Raw genomic sequence first — 23265 nt, forward strand, 5'->3', positions numbered from 1 at the left:
CTCTTAACAAAAATGACGTAATGGATCGAGACATATGCTCTTACTCTCAAGAAGGTGTACATTGCTCGAATAGAAATTCGTATGGGACTCGATCAGAACAATACATGTAACATTGCAAAATCATTCGTCTTTTTCTCGTATGAGACAAAAATCTTACACAGCTTCAACTGTTATCCCTCACTTGTCAGCGTGCTATCTTTCACGATGACACTCGAAGCAAAACAAAAGCATTCGCAGAACACACGTGTTGCTGATATACTACATTATTATTAAAAACGTATTATCAATTCTTGTGAGATCTGACATTACAAAGACATTGATATATAACTAATACTAATATACAGAATACACAACAACTAGCATAGTAAATATACATATTACAAAGCAATATCATGAAATAAATAATTATATATTATATATATACATATACATATGTGTGTATATACATATATATACTGTATGTGTGTATATCCATATATATGTGTGTATGCATGGGGAGAGAGAGAGAGAGGGTGGGGGGGGGCGGGTGCGAGGGAAAGCATGCCCAAAATTATTTATAGACAGAAACATGAACGATCCCATAAAATCTTCAGCATATTCCGAGAGCCCCCATCTCGTAGGGGGACTTTAGGCTTTTTGCCAAATGCGCTTATAGTTCTGTATAGAATTAAGCATGAAAATCTCAACGATGTATGTATGAGATGTCAGTGCTGAATATAAATGGCATTGCGCTCAAGAAAAATGTCTGTCTTTTTTGAAAGGGGAAAGCTAGAGTTTACGTAAGACTAACACGTCCTTTTTGTTACTCAAGAATATTTACATTATCATGAATACTAACATTATATATATATATATATATATATATATATATATATATATATATATATATATATATATATATATATATATATATATATATATATATATAATGTGTATATATATATATATATATAATATATATATATATATATATATATATATATATATATATATGTATGTATATATATATATATATATATAATATATATATATATATATATATTAAACCACGAATACTTCACGATACCTTAGGAATAACTTACACCCAAGACGAATCGTGACTGATAAGTGTTTCGTCCTCGGTAAGGTTCGAACCGATGCCTGGTTTAGAAACAAAGGTAGACAGTGACTCAGACCACCCTGCCGTCAAGAGAGATATAAGTTAGTATGGACTCTGATGTACATATTATTGTCCAATTCAGGTTCTGCAATTAGAACCGATATCGCCCCATCCCTCTTTACCGTTTCTATACCAGGCATCGGTCTGAATTCTTCAGGGGACGAAACACATCAATTTTTAATTCCTCTTGGGTCTAAGTTGTTCCCGATGTAGAGTGAACTGGATATTGAACGGCATTAATATAAGAAATTTATGAATGTATATGGACAAAATTTCATACACACCTATGTGTATATACATGTAAATGTATATATACATGTAAATATATACAGTATTATATATATATATATATATATATATATATATATATATATATATATATATACATACATATATACATATACTGTATATATTCGCCTGACAGAAGACAACAGTCGCAGTTTGTCTCCACCTATTGCATGAAAGTGAAAACATGTATTACTTTTGTCAAGTGACTTCTGAGTGTTAATTCTAGAACAAGGTACAGATTTTGCTAGCGTTCTTTGTACTATGCACAGAAGGTTCCTTTGTTAATACTTCTCATTTGATTAAATACATTTTCCTATAGTGGATGTGAAATGTGTTCAGCGCCATCAACACCAACCCACAGAGAGCTTTCCTTTTGAACTTACAATCACCATTATTTTGTGTAGCATACCAAAAACTACAAGTTGTAATAACAGAGAGATTTCATTACAAATAACACTTAGTTCTAACAGAGTTGTGTCGTATATGGAATCTTTTATCTGTCAATATGATAATGATTAATCCCCTCCACAGAAAGCATCATTTCGTATGTTTTGTCATGGTAGTATGTATATATATATATATATATATATATATATATATATATATATATATATATATATATATATATATATATATATATATATATATATATATATATATACTGTATATACAGGGTGCGGCATAAGTAACGCCCTTTGTTTAAGTAGAACAAAATTAAAGCCTTTTTGATTATCCTTTATTTTTTCGAACATATGTATTGTTAATAAATTAATATAATATATTATTAATTAATGATGATTAATACAAATACTAATTGCTAACTCTGCAGAAAGACGCCTACTGGATTTTTGAGGAGAACGCAGCAACGATTCTTGCAGTTCATTGAACTTTTCTAAGCTTGTTGCAACAACTGGCCTAAAGCATCACTTATGAAATTTTCTAATCAAGCTTGTGATATTTCGGCTTTGCACCCTAAGATTTTATTGTTTTGATAGACAATTGAATACTCTCTGTTCAATCTCATGGTTGTATAAAACATCTGAAAAAATGAAGATTTAGCAAATTAATTAAAGAAAATAATAAAGAAAATATACATTATAAGATATAAAATTAAAAAGGGCGTTACTTATGCCGCACCCTATATATATATATGTATTTATGTATGTATGTATATATATTTATATAATTTTGATGATTAGGGTGGAGATTGAAATTTATGAAATCCTAAGCTGAGACAATACAAAGCAAAATATAACAGAAAATGCCCGGTGTACCTAACGAGCAAAATGCACACGATGGACAAAATAAATGTAAAAAAAACAGCCAGAGGTATAATATGTATAAAAGGTGCCCAGTGAACGAAAATTACCAAATGCCCTAGTAACCAAAAACGTTCGTAATCTACCAAAAGTATCAATGAACATACCCTAGCGTACTAAAAGTAGCTAATAATCAAAATGTACCCATTGTCTATCCAATGGGACAAAATGCATCCCCCAAAAAAAAAAATTTACCTTGTGAATAAAGTGTATCCAAGGTTGACTGCGTACATGCTGAACAAATTTTACTAAATGTTCTAGTGAACAAAATGTCCCAAAGGTATAAAAAGGGCCTAAAGGGTAATGAAACAGTACTAAATGTCCGCATGAACAAAATGTACCAAAAGTACAAAATGCACTTTGTGATTATGTACCCAAGCTAGGAAATGCAACCAGTGAACAAAATTTACCCAATACATCCAGTGCTCCATGTGAACAAAGTATAAACAATGTACTAAATCTACCTAAAAAAAAAAAGCTATGTACTAAACGTCTCGGTAAACAAAATGTACCTTATTATAAATAAACTAAAGTCGCCCTGTGAACAAAAGGTATCACTATTTTGAAGAACAAAATATTACTAAGGTAAAAAACGTACCCATTTAAACAATGATATATCCCTGGTTTCATGCAAACTGTTGTATCTCATTTTGTGTGGTAAATTGCCACCTAGTTTGGCAGACGGTCTGTAAATAAAGGTTTTAATATATTCACTTATCCATTTCGAAAACACCTTTGATGTTATGAAAAGGCTTATAGAAGCTATTTCACACATTACAACCATTTTGACTTTGTAACTTTGTCATGAATAACAATCATTAAAAACCCAGTGTCGACATTATGTTATGAATCACACCCAGTTATTCATATCAGCTGTAATGAATAGTATGTGGACGTCCTTTGTTCTCTTGCTGTTGATCTCATTCTGTCTCTATATATATGTATGTATGTAAGTATGAAAGTATGTATGTATGTATGTATGTATGTATGTATGTATGAATCGTCTCTTTTGGTGTCCATAACGTACTAATTTCTTGACTACATTTTCGCACATGTTAACAAAATATCGCAATACCACGCCGTCTGTCGAAACTCCCTCCAACTGGCGTATTTGTTGCCAGCCATGGCAAAAATCTTCGTTTACAGTTTCTTACCAGATGTAAATACATAACAGCTACAAAGATAAAACTAGAAACTACTTACAATTTATCTGTTGATCAATATTTTCTTTTTTCTCTGCGTGTTCGAGTTGCATTCGAATATTTTAATGTTTTGAAATAATTGCAATAATTACAATAAAAAAAAATAATGTAAAAAAAAGACGAAAAAAGATATCAAGAGACTAAAGCGGATCTCGCCACGAATCGCTTAATTGGATTCTCATTAGTGACAGCGGGTTACGTGGGGGCATGGCGAACACTTGCTTCCTAATTTCCGGGTTTTTTTGCAAGTCAATCTCATTACCCATGAAGACTTTTGTTGAGAGTAAATCTCCTTACTCTTTAGACCTTGGGGTATTTCTTTTATTTTTTCATCAGTTTATTTTGGTCAAGTTTTATGATAGCAATGACATGCTGTAAGTTCAGTGACCAAGAATAATGCCCATCATTCGAATATTTCTGAAATATTAAAAAAAAAAATAGCAAGCTTTTGAATCGGGACACAACAAAATGACAAAAGTGAAGCAAGCAAATGGACTATTGGTCAAAATTCCTGGAAAAATCAGTAGATTTGGCGACTTCGGTGTAAGGAGCAAGAAGAGGCTGTAGGTAATGTATCCATCAAATGCATGTTCGAAAATCTCCACAAAATTATGAATCATGGGGAACCGCGTTTTACATGAGATAGTCATCTGCCTGATTCAGCTCCCTCTAATCGTGCTTGGTTATAAATTGACTATTTTAGATTCAGAATAAAACTGTTTTTCAGCCGATAAACGTAGATCGACTGAAATAGTAGAAATTTCTTTTTTTTTTTATTGGGTTTGGTGTAATTTCTAGTATGCCGTGCGAATAAAAATTCTCTCTGGTGCTAAATTTCTAATTGTAGCTCTCTTCTGCCTCAGCGCCCATGACCGTGTGTGAGCGCGCTCGCGTGTGTGATGTGATTCAGATCGATTTCCCATATTTCTCTCTCTCTCTCTCTCTCTCTCTCTCTCTCTCTCTCTCTCTCTCTCTGTGTGTGTGTGTGTGTGTGTGTGTGTGTTTGTGCAACGTAATAACACAGTATTGTTTCCCTGGGAAAAATGTGCAGTTGAGATTAGTAGTAAAGTTAACTTTACATTGGCTTCGAAATTCAATTAAAATAATTTCTGACGAAGTGGAAAAAATTTTTCGAACTAGAAATGATCCAAATGCCAAGTTCTTCAGAAGACAAAAATGTTGGGAAATATAATACAATAACTGGATCTTAAAGCAAAGTAATCGCTTATGCATTGCAACTACTTTTCTTATTTTCTCATTTGTATGCATCGTTAACATTATTATTTTTATTTATAATGCCTTTCGCCAACATCGTTATTATATAAAGGCATGTCATTACAGTACTGAAGAAACTGTACTGGTCGGAAAACAAAGACGATAGCCAATTTTATGGGTTATCTGATAGTTTGCAATTCCAAAACAGCACAATAACAAATGTTCGTGCAATTTGGTAGTAATATATTATCGAAATATTGAAAAATAATGATAAACTCAAGAGTAAGATAATCCTCATTAGAAATTATAATTTTAAACAATACTAATACACCTCATGAACAGGATTAATAAATAGTTATGAAAAATGCGTAAAAATAATAAGAAGCAATACTTTTGGATGAGAATCACGTTCCAGCTCTCATCATGCAGGAATCTCATCTGCTTAGCGTCTCATGCAGCCACCAATCAGAAAAGAGCAACGCGAGCGCTGCTTTCCCATTGGCTCATCTCAGCCTTCGGTGCTTATAGAAAATAAACACCTGTGGGAACCTGGAGATAACCCTTCCCAAATCGAGACAGTAAGACACAAGGTAATTCCTTCCCACTTTTTTGAGCTCTTATAGGCTCTCTCGCCTGGGTTATTTTCCGCCGTGGAAGGTTGATGAATGGATTGAAGTAGTGTTTTCTATCATTACATGAAATATTATGTTGTTGGTGCTATCCCTCTTTTGATATGTAATATACAGGTATATATTATATATATATATATATATATATATATATATATATATATATATATATATATATATATATATATATATATATATATATATATATATATATTTTTATAAATATATATACACACACACACAACACACATTTTTATACTTAAGTGTCAACCCATATGCAAATTAGAATTTGGTAGCCGTGTTAAAATCAATTTTATACCTTGAAGTCGGAATGGTTTACCAGTTTCATTCATTTATCAAGTTTATTTTCCAGGAACATTCTCTGTAATTTGATACCTTTTATTCTAAATTTTTCACAAACATCAAAATCAAAACTCACCAGCCTAAGGCGACACTGAGGAAACCTTTTTGGCGGGTTTTACGCAAACACGTACACAGACATGAAATCAAATTCACTGGTAAGAAAGCATGAATGAATGTTTAGTAAGGCTAAGAGGCTCCCGGTTTACACACGAGATTTCATATTCTCATGTCGTGCAGTGAGGAGCCGCTCCGTGAAAACTGGCGATTATAAGATATATGCGCGTCGTAAATGAAGCGAAAACGTTGGATTCTGTTGCTTTTGTGAAAAGTCCCAAAAAATTCCAAGTTTTCCACCATTCAAGATTTCGCTGTGAACTTACTCTTAACGTCAATACTAGTCTGTGCCCTAAAAAAGAATCCTTGTGTTTGTGACAAGGCATTGACATTTCCTTCCACCCACCCACCCACCCACACCCCGCCCCCACTCTCCTTCCCCTCCTCTGCGATTACAACATAGCTTCATAGTTTGGGTAAAGAAAACATGTCCTAGAGCCTTTTTTTTTTCTTAATCATGGTATGATTTGAGTGCTACAACAGATTCGCAGATATTACCTTTTTTTTTTTTTTTTTTTTTGGCCTGCAGGCCATATACAACACTTGGATATTTCAGGGGAGACGGTTCACCAGCAACCTTTCTTTCTTGGTATAATACTTTATACGAATTTTTTTATGCTCTCCCTCACAGCCACATAACTCTCTCTCTCTCTCTCTCTCTCTCTCTCTCTCTCTCTCTCTCTCTCTCTCTCTTTATACCTTTATTTTTTTTCGTGTTTTCCTCTGATTCCCCCCTCTCTCGTTGTTAGTTTTTCATTGTTTATTTGTATCATCAGTCTCTCGCTCTCTGGTTGTTAGTACCTTCTTTATTTGTTTGTTTGTTTCCTCTCTCTCTCTCTCTCTCTCTCTCTCTCTCTCTCTCTCTCTCTCTCTCTCTCTTGTGGCTATTTGTACTGTTGATATTGTACTCTCTAAATCTTTCTTCATGCTCAACAGCAGCATCGTGATAATCATCTCTATCCTTTACCTGTGACTATTTGTACTCTCTCTCTCTCTCTCTCTCTCTCTCTCTCTCTCTCTCTCTCTCTCTCTCTCTCTCTCAGTTATTTGCACTTTTAAAATTGTACCTTCTATTTCCATTTCTCTCCATAAAAACAAATATGTATATTCAGTGAGAGTGTTATTGAATAACAATAGAATTTTAGTTCACGTTATGGCCAACGGGTACTTTTCTTGGCTATGTTATCAGTTGTGTTTAAAGAGGCATACCCAGAGGGGTTTTTTACATCAAAGCAAATAAATGAACTTTCAGCAGAAACAACACTTCAAATATATATATATATATATATATATATATATATATATATATATATATATATATATATATATATATATATATATATATATATATATATATATATATATATATATATATATATATACATTTTTTTTTTCATCCGTGCTTAACTGTAGAGCTATGATCATCTATGTTACAGCTATGCTGGATGCTATACAACGGCATCAACTAGTACCTCTACCTCTACCTCTTTGATAGCCCTATAAATTAGCCTGAATGGCTTCCTAGTCCTCATAAAAATAACACTTATCATTGTCATTGGAGAGATAAGTCGGTTCATCCGACGCACGCGGAAGTTCTTCCGTCCTTCAAGAACCGTATGGAGGAGCTATGTATTCAATGCAAAGAGGGTGTTATCTCGCGGATAAGAGGGGATATCCAGGCGGAGCAGATGTCCTGCCTCACATAACAAGGATATAAAATAAAACCTGACGACAGTCAACTGTGGGAAATAAGATCTGGACGTGAGGCGGAGAAAATCAAGATCTGCTACTTCGTTAAACGAAGCTTGCTTCCATGAGCCTCTTTAGGGAGGAGGAGGAGGAGGTTTTGGTTTTTCGTCCTTTTTCAGAGGCGAGATGCTTTTGGTTTCTGCTCTTGGCCACGGTGAATGAGATGCTCTAGGTGAGGGTAGTGACGATGGCTGTCCTTGATTAAGGGGAAGGGGGGAGGGGGGGAAGAGAGGACTAATGGAAATAAACAACACAAAAGGAGCCATGTTATTCCACGCCCTAATTTCAGTAGTAAAAAAAAAAAGCAAAAGGAAAGAAGTTTAGCGAATCGAATCAGTATAAATGCTAACTTTTTAGGGGAGGAAGAAATGTGAAAAGAAAACGTTTGAAAGAGAATGGTTGAATGGGAAGACATGAAAATGAAATCTACTCTTATGAATGAAATAGTAGTTACAGCCGCTAATGAAGAAGAGATGTTGCACACGGCGAGCTGACTTCACTCGAAGGTTCATTCTTTATATACTTTTCCTGGTTTCGTATGTAACCCTCTAAAGCAATTCCTGGAATTCACTGAATCCTGATCTGTCCCACAGTATCATAAAGGCTCTTCATGAAATAAATTGTCGGCACACATTTGGGCTTACTATAAGAAAAAGACAGAAAAACAAGCAGTTGAAGGGACGATAGTAAATACATAAAAACAAATTCCGACTTCACTGGAGGATGAGAAAAGAAATAATGAGACAAAAAAAATTAGAGCATAGGCACGTCATGATGACAGCCCTAGAAAATGCAAATAGTAATAAAATGCCATGTAATTGTTCAGCGTTTTGTAAGGGTGGAAAATTGCATCTTTGGCTTTAGTACATTTTTTATTCACCACATTGTAATAAAGAACTAATGATTTGGTGCCAAAGTCTCCATCTGACTTTCCCCTACCTGATGCATGTCACTCTGAGCCGCTTCTAACGAAATAAGTTTTTTCTTCGTTATTAAAAAATCCTAAATCTTTTGGATGCGGAGAAGACGTATACGACTTTTCTCATTGTGTAAAAAGATTTTTTTTTTTTTTTTTTTTTTTTTTTTTTTGAGCCCACCAAGCTTGATGATTTTTGTCTCCCGCGCAGTATATGTCTGGATGAATGAAAATTGCAATTCTGTGACTTCTCTCTGGTTCGCCTTTTGGAGTCCCATTTACATAATTCTGTGTTGCTTTTTGGCCTTTACTTATCATGCGTTCCCTTTGGTCTCTGCTCATTTAGCTGTGCAGCGTCTTGAACTTAAAGACGCTGTAACTTTCCCCAGCTTCATTGTTCATTCAAAAACAAATTATTCAGGTAAGTCCTAAGACAGTCAAGATTTGTTCACTTAGTGGTCTCATGAAACTACAGTGCAACAATTACTGGTCAGCCCTCATCCTAGGATGTAGTTAGGTGTTTGCAGTGCCCATACGAATTTAACTAGACTTGTTCAGTGTGGTAAATTGCTACCTCTGACTTAGTTGACCACAAAGCACCACAAAGCATTCACATAAAAACTTCACAACTTAGATATCGTAGATCTTGTGCTCGATGCCATTCACAGATCTTAAGCAACTTGCAGAAGTGGGCTGTTCAGTAACGCTATTCTAAATGAGTTGAGACCTATGTTGCTTGATGTTCTTCAAAGCAGTGTTCTAGGACCTTTTTAGGTTGTACCAATGGTATGATATTTTGTCTTGAAATTTGCTCCCGAAATGCAAAATGGGGCTACTGCTAGCCTAGACAAAGATCAGCAACTAAACAAGCTAGCCCAACTCGATACTGGTTCCAAAACTGGATAAATAGCAGGGTTGGAATCAGGGAGGGCATCCTTGCGTCTAACATCTGCCAACACCAATTATGAAATGAACCGTTCAAGCTGTTAAGCTGGAGGAGTTTCATTAATAGCAGCGACTTCGACTGGGGATTAATTAAAGTATTAGAGAAACAAGTGTTATAGTCAGTGATGTATAATGGTGAACTGCATCAAAACTGATCTTTTACCAGAAACCCACTCTGTCCTTCACTTTATCTGGTAACGCTATTTTAGATGAGTTTGAATATTTGCCAGTGCTTCGTGGTATCTTCTGTTCTCAGCGCTTGAAAATATTACATCCTGATATCGGGAAACTAGATACGATTTGTAAAGATCCCTAAACCTACAGAGATGCTGGAATTAATCCCACATTTTACCAATATTTTGAATAATGTTTTACTGCTGAAGTCAGTAATGTCGACCTTCTTTTCCATTCACCTTCAGCAAACAAATTTAGCATTCATAAGGACAGTTGGCTGGACAATTCTTTCACGCACTCCAATTCTTCTCTTCTATTCTTTTCTCTTCCATCCTTCATTCTCATTTTTCCTTTTGTGGTAATGACTGGTATCATTGACTGTTGATGTACTCTTGGTATATTAAAAACAAAATAAATTGACATCAACCCCTAGACTTCGGCTTCGTTTTTCTGCCTACCCGACTCGGGATTAACAGTGTCAGAAAAGCCTGGATCACAGTACTTGTCTCTCTCTCTCTTACTGTATGTATCTGTGTGCGCGTCTGTGTATGTGTCCACACAGAGAGAGAGAGAGAGAGAGAGAAAGATAAAGCTGGAACTTTCTAGACAGTGTTCTATTTACTGACAATGCTTAAAAGGAGCACACAAAAGAAGATGACATTTCTTTATTCTAATTTCTTGATCGGATGACAGATTTTCACAAAAACTATTATTTGAATATTTTACCTTAGTAGGTTACGACAACATTTTCCTAAAACAGTTTTAGAATTTCTTTAAGTGCCAGAATTCCCCTCTACCTCGTTGCCTTTCGCTGCAGTTTTCAGAGATATCAGAGGTATTTTTGCAACTATTTGGGATTTATTCCTCCAAAGTTCCATGTTTGATACTCGTAGTTCGTAATGCAATAAAGTCGCCCGGGCTTCACAACAAAGTTGAGCAATTTCTTCGTCTTATTAAATGCTGGAGACGGTGATTTGAATCAGTTTCACATTGCTAAGGATATCAAACACAGTTTTTATTTGCGTTTGCTGCAATTCATGTAAATAGTAAAACTGAAAAGAAAAAAAATTCATACAGAGGAATTGTTATTCGGTGAGTCCGAACCTTCCTGCACCCTAACCGCTACTCTCTCTCTCTCTCTCTCTCTCTCTCTCTCTCTCTCTCTCTCTCTCTCTCTCTCTCTCTCTCTCGTCGAGTAGAATCAGTATTTCGTCGCAACATCTTTATGAAGATACATTTCCATTATTTGGACCTTTTCTTTTTCATGATAAATAAAATAGGTGGATATATAGTTTCTTTGTCAGAACCTTTATTTTCTCTTCCAAATTTTGGATAAATGCAACACGAAGGTCATGGAAATTCCTTGTAACCTCAAGTCCTTGATGTTAGCACCAGGATAAACTTTACCCCAGTACAGTACAAGACCTTCATATCCCAAACTTACATAAATACTCGAAAAACAAGAATCACGTCCTCGTTACAGAAGTTGGAAAGTGTGCGTGTGCTTACAAACGAATGACAACGATTCATTTTCATTTGTTGTTTTCCATTGATTTGCTTGGAAGGAGTCTCTTTCTGTACCATTTTAATGGTGACTTTTGCCTCTCCACTGCCGGTTATTGGGACATATGCGCCTTCTCCAGTGATAGTAAAATAGAGAAAAGTAATGTTTTTAGGCATAATTGTCCAAATGACGATATATAAACGCGTTGGCTGGCTATAATTTTCCAGGAAGGACGCTATCTTCCTTATAAAACTCAAACATTTGTCAATGAAATATGCCTACTGGCAAAAAGAATAGTTTTAGAAGTCTAAAACTGCAGCAACTCGACTGAACTTCCAGTGTTACAAAGGGAGAGTCCTCTTGACCTGGCAGTATTTTTCCTCTTCGAGTGCAGGGTGAGAAGAGTAGTTTCTTGCGCCCAGTGTTCGTGAAAAGGATGTTCTGTGTAAACCGAATGGTTTATTCGGGTTTGACAAGGAAGCTTGCTTTATCCAATATATATAAGGTACGAGTATAGTAAGTATTTGTGACTTTACAATAGTACATGATATTTTACATGCAAAGCATGAAAGTATTTCTAAGGTATATATATATATAAGTGAAAGAATAGTTTATACATACATACATACATACATACATACATACATACATACATACATACATACATACATACATACATACATACATACATATATATATATTTTATATATATACAGTATATATAGTATGTATATATAAATATGTATGTGTATGTAGATGGTATGTGCCGTATATATTCTATATGCCTCTCAATGTTTAGATAAACAAAAATATCTCAGGCAGCTCAGTTGGTATCACAATCACGAACTTGGAAGAATTTTGCAACGGGAATTTTGCCTTGAAAATTTTGCTATGCTTCCTTTCGCTGCGCCAGGAAATAATGTTTTTCTGGAGACCTCCCTAATGTAATTATCAATAATCTTTTTTTCAAGCCTTTCACGCACAACCTTTGCTACTTAGAACTTAAACTTGGAATGTGAGACGACATTTTTTAGGTCAACCCGGTAACAACTGCAATTTATTTACAGATAAATAAAGCTAACATCATTATAACTCATTCATTTTAGGAGTTGCTGCAGTGGAAATACACGCCATATCCAGTCTGATAGGGATGAATTAAAAAGTTAAGTGGCAGCAAATATAAGAAACAAAAATCACAATTAACGAAAATTTGAGGAGAGAAGGGTCAGCTTTCCACCAACCTCATTTGCTAAAATACATTTCTCTTCTGAAGGCCGGTGTGGTTTTAATTCAAGTAGTTAAGAAAAATAAGGGAACAGGGGCAAAGCTATTGGATTTATATTTCAAATAAACATTATAGTAATGTTTAGACAAACCTTGTTTATAAATACTACAAGAGTCATTGCTGTAGCACAACCAACCCTGAAAATTTCGACGACTACTCAGGATCACATCTTGGAAAGTAGCCTGAGATCCATTAGGACTGATAGATCACTAAGCAAGTTATGTATAGTCTCTTCGTCAACTCTCTGAGGAATGTCATCGTCCCATTAATGGAATTGCTTTTCAGTTTTTACCTACAGATCTAATTAAATGAATCGCTTAGAAGCTGAGCCGCCGTCTGTCTGAGATATAAATCCTTCCTTTTTATCAAGGAGACGCATTCGAGTTGCCTAGCCTCATATATATATATATATAATTTACATATGTATATATGTATGTATACAGTATGTGTATATATACATATATGATATATATAATTTACATATGTATATATATATGTTTGTTATGTATGTATATATACAGTATATACATATATATTATTGTATGTACATATTCATTTATGTATACTTTGTATATACATATAATATATATATATATATAATTATATATTACTGTATATAAATTTATATTTATATATACTGTATATATATGTACTGTATATTATACTGTATATATATATGTACTATATATATATGTATATATATGTATATATATATAATATAATACACACGCTCACAAAATATAAAAGTATATATCAGAGGAATGAAGCACATCTGGTGGTATGGAGTTCCTGAAAGTGAACGGTAAGGGATTTGAGGAAATGTGTCTATATGTGAAGAGATTGCTCGAAATATGTGACTTCCACATAATATCTACCAATGAACTTTGGAAAAGGAAAAGGGTGAGAATGGAAGTGGCAAGCTGATGGGTGTAATCGTACTGTGGTGATCGTTGAAGCCAAAGTAAGAATACATTGAAGCCGAACTTCGTGAAAGAGAAAAGAAACTCCGCCACAAACGTATTATGACAAGCAAGTACGATAGGAAAGGATAGATAATGTGAATGAAAACATGGGCTACTGTTAAAGAGACTGGAGTGGGAGTTCATGAGCACAGAAGAGTCAGGATTGGGTTATCAAAGCAAAGCTAAGCAACTACGGTTCTGAGGAAGAATGGTAGGAGGAGGGAATTAAAGTAAAAGATGCTATGACAACATTAAATGGGTAACATAAAAAACTAATTTTGCTTAAATTGTACTTGGAGGATAAAAGAGGATCAAAAATTAAATGGGCTGAAAATGTTTGGTTCAGGTGAAAAATATGTGAAAATGTTTTTTGGGATAAAAGTAATTAGTAAATGCAAATAGCAAGGTAATGAGAAAGTGGATCTGTGAACGACCGATGAAGATGAGGGATGCTGCCTGAAGAGAATGCAGTCTTGTGTCAGCAGAGGAATAGAAAGGATACAAGAAAGATGAATGATGCAAAGGCAGAAAGGTTAGTAAGAATTAGAGAATGCATGAAGAAACAGGCTCGAAGTGAATGGATAAGAGCAAATATTATTTTCTGCGTGTTAGGGTAAGGGGATGGCAAGCTGGTAAATTAGAGTCATAACGGTAAGATTTTGCTGGAAAGTGTATTGTAAGATTTTGATAAAAGTCATTGAAATAGGACTAGTCACTGAAATGGGACTACTACTATGGATCAAGCATTCACTGTGAAAAGTTGCTTGAAAATTCTGAGAGTAAAGAGACAACATTGTACTTCATGGGTATGTACTCAAAAAAGTTTGTGCTAAATGACAATGCAGAGAGAGATGGGGATGCTTGCTGTGGGATGTAATTCATTGAGAGCAATCAAAAGTTTTTATCATGGAAGCAAAAAATTTGCCTGGCGATGTGAAAGAGACCGGCTTAGAACTGAAGCTGGTTTTGAGATATAGGTGAATTAAGACTCCATATTGTTTGATATCTTATAGAATGGAGCGACGCGAAATTTGTTAGAAAAGCAAGAGAATGTAGGGTTTTTAGGTCGGAAAAAGACATTACAGAATTTGGTGAAAGAGTTTGGAAAATTTTATAAGAGAAGTTGAAAGTGTATATGAATAAAAGATAAGAGGGTAAATGAAAATCAGGAAGATGGGCTGGGAATGTTAATATAAATGATGTTAGAAAAGAGGTAGTTAATGTTTATGAATATTTTAGAGCAAACATATGAATGATAAGAGAAGAAGTGAGTAACAGATTTGGGAAAGAAGAAGACTGTCTGTGGAAGTCAAAGTGGAATTGTAAGAAGGACTTGTTAAATCATTTCTGCTTTGTGGAATTTAAGAGTGAATTATGAGTGAAAATGAAAGAAAAAGGGTTGAAATGGTTGCTATTGGGTATTCACTTAATATATGAGGAGTAAGAACGATTGAAATGGTGAGTCGTATTCCGATATTTAGAAATGTTAAAAAGGTTAGCGTAGTTGTGATGATGAATCATAGTGGTTTGAGATGGTTTGGTAATTTAGGAAGAATGAGAGCCGATAGGTTTCTGAAAAATGACATCACTTGGCTGGAAGAAAAATAGGAAGACCTAAAAAATGTTGCATGAACGTGAAGAAGAAATTTTAGAACAGAAGGCTCTTAATACTCAGGAAATTAAAATGTGCAATATGACGACCAATGGCATATTTAATGTTTGCAATGGGTTGGCGAAAATCAAATGACCTTTGTAGGTGTATAGAGCTGTTTACATCAAGGAAGTTTTCTGTATATTGGGTTCATCCTCGATGTTCGTGAGATTTACGACATCGTTGTTGGGAGAGCAATCATTACTTGATTTGAGGTCCAGATAGCTAAGAAGTGTCACTTCCACGTCAGTCTGGAGAAATTCTTAGTGATTATTTCATGATATATTCATTTTTCAAATCATTTCCTTGTTCAAAGGCCCTATAAATTTTATCCCATTGGTTCTCCTTCTTTATCTACTATACATTTTCTATCCGGTCTACCTATTCTGTACTCAGGAAGAAAATATTTACTGAAATATTACACTTTTCTGGATTTATTCCTGCGAAGTTGTAGTTAAAAATCATATAAAATGGTAGTCACGCCAAATAAGTGAGCAGTGTAAATGTGGCTTTTGCTTCTTGTATGCCTTAGAGAACGCTAGGCCTGGTTCGTCTTTAAAGGGGTTAGTTTTTTATGCGCCAGATCCTTCCTCAACAAACTTCAGAACACTTAATAATATCTGTGACAAAATCAATTCAAAGTCCACTTCCAATATTGTAAGAAGATCTACGGGGATCACGCAACACCTTTAGCACCGTGTTGTTGCTATAAGCCAAGCTTCAACCCTTATTGGAAAGGGAGAACGCTGGAGGCCTAGGTCCCAGTAGTGGAAGCTTCACTGTGCTGAAAAATAAACGCAGAAATAAGGAAAAAATAATCTAAGAAAAATAGGGAAAACAAATAAAACAAATAAATTATGAAATCATTGTGACTCGCGTATGAATTCTCGAAAAAAAAGCCTTTGCAGCCACTTTCAACTTATAAAGTTCCAACTAATTCAACTGCTGGACGAGAAACGTCACTCCATAAGTTGGTCCCAACTCGTAATAAACTTCTAGAAAATTGTGTGGTATTGAGCCTTACAAAACAGGAGACAAGGCTGTTAGAATTAACTGAATATCAAAATAAAATGGAGAATGATTAAGGGACGTTGCCCCATCAAGGCCATTTTCTACCACTTTTATAAATTTCAGCCTCTGTCTTAATTAATTTTCGACTTCTAAATTTACAACAGCTGAATAGATAATTATAATAAGAAATAACACGGTTTAAACGCCATCTAACTACTGAAAAATAAAGTACCAATAAATTTAATAGTGAAAAATGTTCTATGGTTTTTCCGCTTTCTACGAGTTAAAAAGTTCCAGTGAGAGAATTGCGTGACCAGAATGAATAGCTTTGGCATAATTCTAGAACAAAACTACAGGTATAAATGTATTTTTCTAAATGAATGCATCAAAACCTGGAAACATGAAACACATAAAAGCAATTGTAACTCACTCTGTTTCATTTCCACGAAGCTGAGAACAAAGAGAAGAGGCGCCATCCAACAGACTGGCATAAAGTGCCACCTCATCCTGTAGGTGGGTCGCACCAGTTGCCACCCACCACAATTAGTGGAGTCAAAGGCGTCTCTTGATGTCAAAGGTGGCCGGCAGATTAACCGTATGATCTCTGGAGGCGCCCTCTTATTAAAGAGACACTGGCATGTATCCCTAGCCGCTCCTGCCTTCCGTCGCAACGTGTAATAGCATGTAGGAATCTTGTCACTCACAAATGGCGTTTATGTGCTAATTTGTTCTGCTGTCATTTCTCATGGATGGTTCTTCCATCCATTGCCCAAAATAAAAAATACATCTATTCGGTATGTTGTTCCAGTGTTTCCTTGTGATTTTAGGCAGTTTTGGATCAGCTGAAAGTGACCATCATTATGCTAAAATCGTCGGCAACTCCGCACAATAACACGCATGTCCATATATTGTTGCTATATTTCTGGTATTCTCGATGACTTGAGTTATGCCTCAACCAAGTAGATAAACCACAAAAATTCACTTTGTTTCCATTCAAAATATTTCCATTCTTCATCAAAAAGAACAAAATTGACATGATGGTGTTGCAGAGAGAAAGAACGAATATTGAAGATCTTATTTCACATTTTGAAATGTAAAATTGAACTTCAAGATAACATAAGAAGAAAATGACCTTTATTCCAGTCATATTACAACTAACATTTAGCAAACAAATCCACAAAGGAATAACAATGATATTTTTTTCATTCTTTGGAGAAAAAAATCTATTTTAATTAATAAAGGTTTCTTGTAATGTGGGTGCTCTGTCTTTTATATAATGCCATTATGCCTCTTTTGTGCAGTGAATTAACTTTATGAACCAAAAAATTACTAGTGACAATAGAATTATATTACTTCTAGATAATAATCAAGAAGCTCCATAGAACATAACTACACGCATACAAAGCACATACCCATAAACATAAATACAACTTTATTTGATTCTTGACATGAATGCAAAGACAACTTTAAAAGTGTAATGGATTATGTCCCTCCAAATGTAAAAACAAATTTATTCTACGTTTAATGATAATTCAAACCAATTTGAACGCCTAAATTTATTTAATCACACAGTGCAATTGTTCAAGCGCAGAATGATTTCCATGGTGGAAATCATTTTGAAAATACCGAGGTTTTGAAAAGGTCTTCCAGTATTAAAAAGAGAACATTAGCGGATCAGAAAAACTCATGACAACACAACTTGGGTATATTTATTCTGCCAGTCCTTGTGAGAAAACTTGCAAATATAATGAACACAGTTATTTCTTCCGCTTTTGCGGTTCAGTTATTCTGGTGTTTGCTATGATGATGATGCTTGTCTCTCAGTGAAATATCCCGAGGAACATTACTGAGCTAACCGGAGTGCTTTAGACATGTCCTGTTAATTAGCCACAGGGTATTTTGTTAACTGTGGTGAATTGCAACCATACTGGGGAAGAGCTGCTTCTTAACCCGCTAATATATTATATATATATATATATATATATATATATATATATATATATATATATATATATATATATATATGTTTGTATATATAATGTTTGTGTGTATATGTACATACATATAAGTATATGTATATATATGTGTGTAACTAATTATATATTTATAATATATATATATATAATATATATATATATATATATATATATATATATGTGTGTTTGTGTGTGTACATATATTTTTATACATATATGCATATATATGTATGTATACATATATATACATACATATATATATTATATATATATATATATATATATATATATACTGTATATATATATATTTCATATTCTTAAGATCTGACATATAGTCCAGTCCTGGTAAGCCAGGTAGATTACCATGTAAAGCTGTAGACTTCAGTTCAGCAAAGTCGCAATGTAACTTTAGTGTGCCGTTGAGGCCGTAACTAAGATAAGAAAGGGAGTTCCACCCCTGCTTTAAGTAGTATAGGATTATAAATTGCCATCTCATGTAAGTACATGACGTATTCCAAGACCTGCTAGGAAGATGCATTTACAATAGAAATATAAAATAGCTGTTAACGCTAAAACAATGAAGATTCTTTTTTGTTTTATTTATTTCAGATAACGAGTGCCATCATCCTACTTTCTTCCAAATGAATAATTATAACACTCACTGAAATAGACAGCATACCAACCTGATAGTCAGCTGGTAGACCTGTTTTCATTATCTTAATCAATTCTAATAATAACATACTGTTCATATGAATTCTCTCAACCACATATTTAATCATTCTTCTATCATTCAGTTTATCCATGATGTTAATGTCAAAAATCCCAGGCGTTTAAGTAGGCTTGTGGTGAAATTGGGAACTTTAGCGTATGCGAAAAACAGAAAAGAAATGGTATAATGATACAGTACAGAGGAAATGTCTTAATCCGCAAAATTACTAAGACAGATGTTCTGCTCGCAGAAAGTTGTACATTTTTGTTTGGCTTCGAACACTTTGATAGCAAAAAGCAGTTTCATTTCTCTTGCAGTGAGCTTTATTATCAGTTCTCAAGAGACGACGTGACAACGAGGAATAGAACCTTTGGCCGTTTCAGTTTATTGGAGGACATTATAATAAAATAATCAGTATATCCTTATCAGGTGTTCGAGCAAAAACTCTACTTTCAACATTCATTGACACATTAGAAACGCATTTTTTCCTGAAAACTCCATCTTTTGTCAAAGAAATTCACTTGGTAATTCCATAAGTTGTAGTATACATGCAGAAGGAGGCACGCGAGTAGATGTCAATGGAAAAAGCTCACACACATGTTTTGCATACCACGCAAGACACGAGATATAACCCAAAGCCCTCTGTTTTCATATTGCCATGAGGATTCTAGACGCTGAAAGAGTGATTCCGCGTTTCAGGTCATCCGATGAGAATTCCAGGGACATGAAACCCAGGCACAGATCTTGCAAGGAATAAAGGCTTCCAGGAAGAGAAAGAATTCAAATATCCATTTTTCATCCCGAATTGCAAGACCATAAACTAATGATGAAATGTATTTGTAAAGTGACCTGGGTCATATTTATTTATACTTCAATAGTTTATTATCCGTTGAAGTGACATAATTCACATAGATATTTTGCAATGCACAATAGAAATGTGAAGATATCAACGAATATACTTATCATTGTCCGAATAACCCACTATGAAGATTGAAAAACCTTGAAGATTGCAACACACTTGATATATCGTAAGATAATCAAATTTAAGTTTTAAGAGATCTAGCTCCTGCATTCACTTAGATATATATTCATTTTCATAGGCAAGTAGCTTACTTAATTGGTCCTACGTCGGGATATGCAAGTTGTAATATCATCTACTATATAACTACTAACAGAACTAATGCCACTGGATTTGACTTGACTTTTGAGCGAGTTCGAATGGAAATTTAGATACGCTACGCATAAATTACTTATGGATTCCGAGCGAAATATGTTCTCTAAGGTGTAAATAAGCTCCAAATAATCAGTAAAGCTACGAGGTCGAAATAAAGAAATAAAAAACGCTATTAGTTTAGATCCTCCATCATGAAAGGCATACTGTCACACGTGTACAACAATTATGTAACAGGCTCTTCGGCTGGAGAGGGCAAATGTCATTCCAGGATTCCAAGACGCTTGGAATGAGAACAGCTCTGGTTTGTGCCTGATATTGCGTTACCAAAGGCTTGATAGAGACACGGAACACATACTAAACACAGCTTGGACGAGAGAACAGGCACAAATCAACCTTTAAAATTAGATTTAGATGCTATTTCATGGAATACAGACAACATGTGGGACTCAAAGTGAGGGCCATTGTGGATGTGATTAAATATTGTTAAGATAACTGCATTAATAATGGGACTGTAAACTCACTCACACAAGCTCGCGCGCGCACACACATGCACACATACACACACATACACAAGCGCGCGCGCACACACACATGTACACACATATATATGTGTGTGTGTGTGAGTTGAGTCATTCTTTCGAAATACTCACAATGGAAAAATTATTGTTATTGTTTCAAAGAAACTTTCATTTGGAACAAGTCCAAAAGGCATTTAACTTGCGAAGCATGCTTTCAAAAGCTTCCTTTTTATGGAAGAGAGTGAAAGAAGAGAGAGGTAAATTAAAAGAATGAATAATGGTTAAGCGACTCGGAACCAAATAACAAACAAACAGAAATACAAAAAAAAAATAAAAATAAAAATGTTGCATGACACACGAAATTAGTTTTAAGATGCGCGTGCATGAAACAAGTGTCAAGAAGATCATTCCACAGTTTAGCATCACAAACAGTGAAAATCATTTGGTACTTGGCTGTGTGGCAATGTGGTGCTCTGCAAAGCCGCTAACGCACAAAAGTCTGCGAGGTTCAGGACCCATACAATAGGTGCTGTTTAAAGTTCCTAGTTGAAACAGCACAAAGATAGACACTTACGATATCTTTCAGTGGTCTAATTGCCATTATTTGGAAAACCAAGTACTTGTTCTATATAACAATTCTGAATATATGGCAATTTTTACTTTTCTGTAAAAGAATACTATTGAGAGAGCTATTTGTCTGTCCGCCCACAGATCTTAAAAACTACTGAGGCTAGAGGGCTGCAAACTGATATGTAGATCATCCACCCTCCAATCATCAAGCATACCAAATTGCAGCCCTCTAGCCTCGGTAGTTTTTAGTTTATTTGAGGTTGAAGTTAGCCATGATCGTGCATCTGGGATCGCTATAGGTGACAACAACACAGGCCACCACCGGGCCGTGGCTGAAAGTTTCATGGGCTGCGGCTGAGAGTTTCATTGGCCGTGGCTGAGAGTTTCATATAGCATTATATGCTGTACAGAAAACTCGATTGCGCAGAAGAAACTTAGGCGTATTTTTTTCTTGTTTTATGGTGCCTTTAAACCTAAATTGTCATTTTACAGCAACTAAAAATGCATTACTAGCATTACCAGAAAAGAAGGTATTGTTTGTAAAGTGTCCTATATTTAAAGAGATGATGTCATTAATGCCAAATGGTTTAGACCTCTCTCTACAATTGCCATACAAGTCATTCTTCCCGGAAAGTCAGTAGGTTTCAACCCCCTTCCCAACTCTTTCTCCTTTTACGTCTTCAAACTGTTTCCGGGTTAGTCTCTACGGCTTCTCTTCACTGATCATCACTGACACTGTATAACCAACAAACATGTACAGTCTGATATATCCTTAAAACTTTGTACCACATCTCCTGTCTTTCCCTAAATTAACCTATTACTGCATCCATAAAAATGTTAAATAGCCACTAAAACAGACGTGCTACGGTTTTACATTCATATATAAACCAAGCTACTCATTCATCACAGAAAATTTATTGCAATAAACAAATTGCCTTCTCCACAATACATTCTCTACACCGCTCAAATGTATCAATTCGGCCATAAACTTTCTATCGGATATTGTATGTCACATTTTGTTTCCTCATTCTCTCGAACTTTTCACGTGAATATTACGAAAGAAGAAGCAAAGTTAATTTTATCAACCACTTTTTTTTCCCTTCCCACTCTGATATCTGTCCTATTTTATTCTTACAAATCTTGTGTATGCTTAGATATATCAAGCCCCGGAATGGTTACACTCACCTATTCCCTCATTCCCCTTTTATAACGTAACAATTATTCATGCACCCCATTTCAGTGGAATGTTTCTCGCGTTTGGACATTCCTTGCGCCCATGGTCAGACGCTCTGTCACCTAATTGCCATCATACCGCAGCTTCTAATTTGTAATATCATCTCCTCATCCTTTGATTTTTCCTGTTTACATCATGAGCAGTGACTCCTTTCGCTCTTTTCTAGAATTAGTTTTTCTTAAACTTTTTCTGCATATCGTAATATATATATATATATATATATATATATATATATATATATATATATATATATATATATATATATATATATATATATATGTGTGTGTGTGTGTGTGTGTGTGTGTGTGTGTGTGTGTGCGTGTGTGCGTGTGTTTCTTTGAGAAATTTATAGTTTAGTTATAGCTTAAGTATTTGACTAGTTTTACACAGGGATTATATATATACGTACCACGTTTTATCAATATACACATATACAGCATATACATATATATAAATATATATAAAGTATATATATCAATGTATATATATATATATATAATATCAATATACACATATACAGCTTATACATATATATAAATATACAGTATATATATCAATACACATATACAGCATATACGTATAAATATATTTACAGTAT

General features: G+C 34.6%; 1 protein-coding gene across 1 annotated transcript in view; it reads right to left on the reverse strand.

The window, feature by feature from the left end:
• LOC136854649 (nephrin-like) overlaps positions 1-23265 on the reverse strand; it is a 191467-nt gene that overhangs the window by 164799 nt on the left and 3403 nt on the right. Inside the window, exon 2 of the mRNA XM_067131213.1 lies at positions 16917-17495. Coding sequence (XP_066987314.1) covers positions 16917-16992 — 76 coding nt within the window. The 5' untranslated portion in view covers positions 16993-17495. The remainder of the gene's footprint in view (positions 1-16916; positions 17496-23265) is intronic.

The sequence above is a fragment of the Macrobrachium rosenbergii genome, chromosome 29 (genome assembly GCF_040412425.1).
Source record: "Macrobrachium rosenbergii isolate ZJJX-2024 chromosome 29, ASM4041242v1, whole genome shotgun sequence".
Taxonomy (NCBI): Eukaryota; Metazoa; Arthropoda; class Malacostraca; order Decapoda; family Palaemonidae; genus Macrobrachium; species Macrobrachium rosenbergii.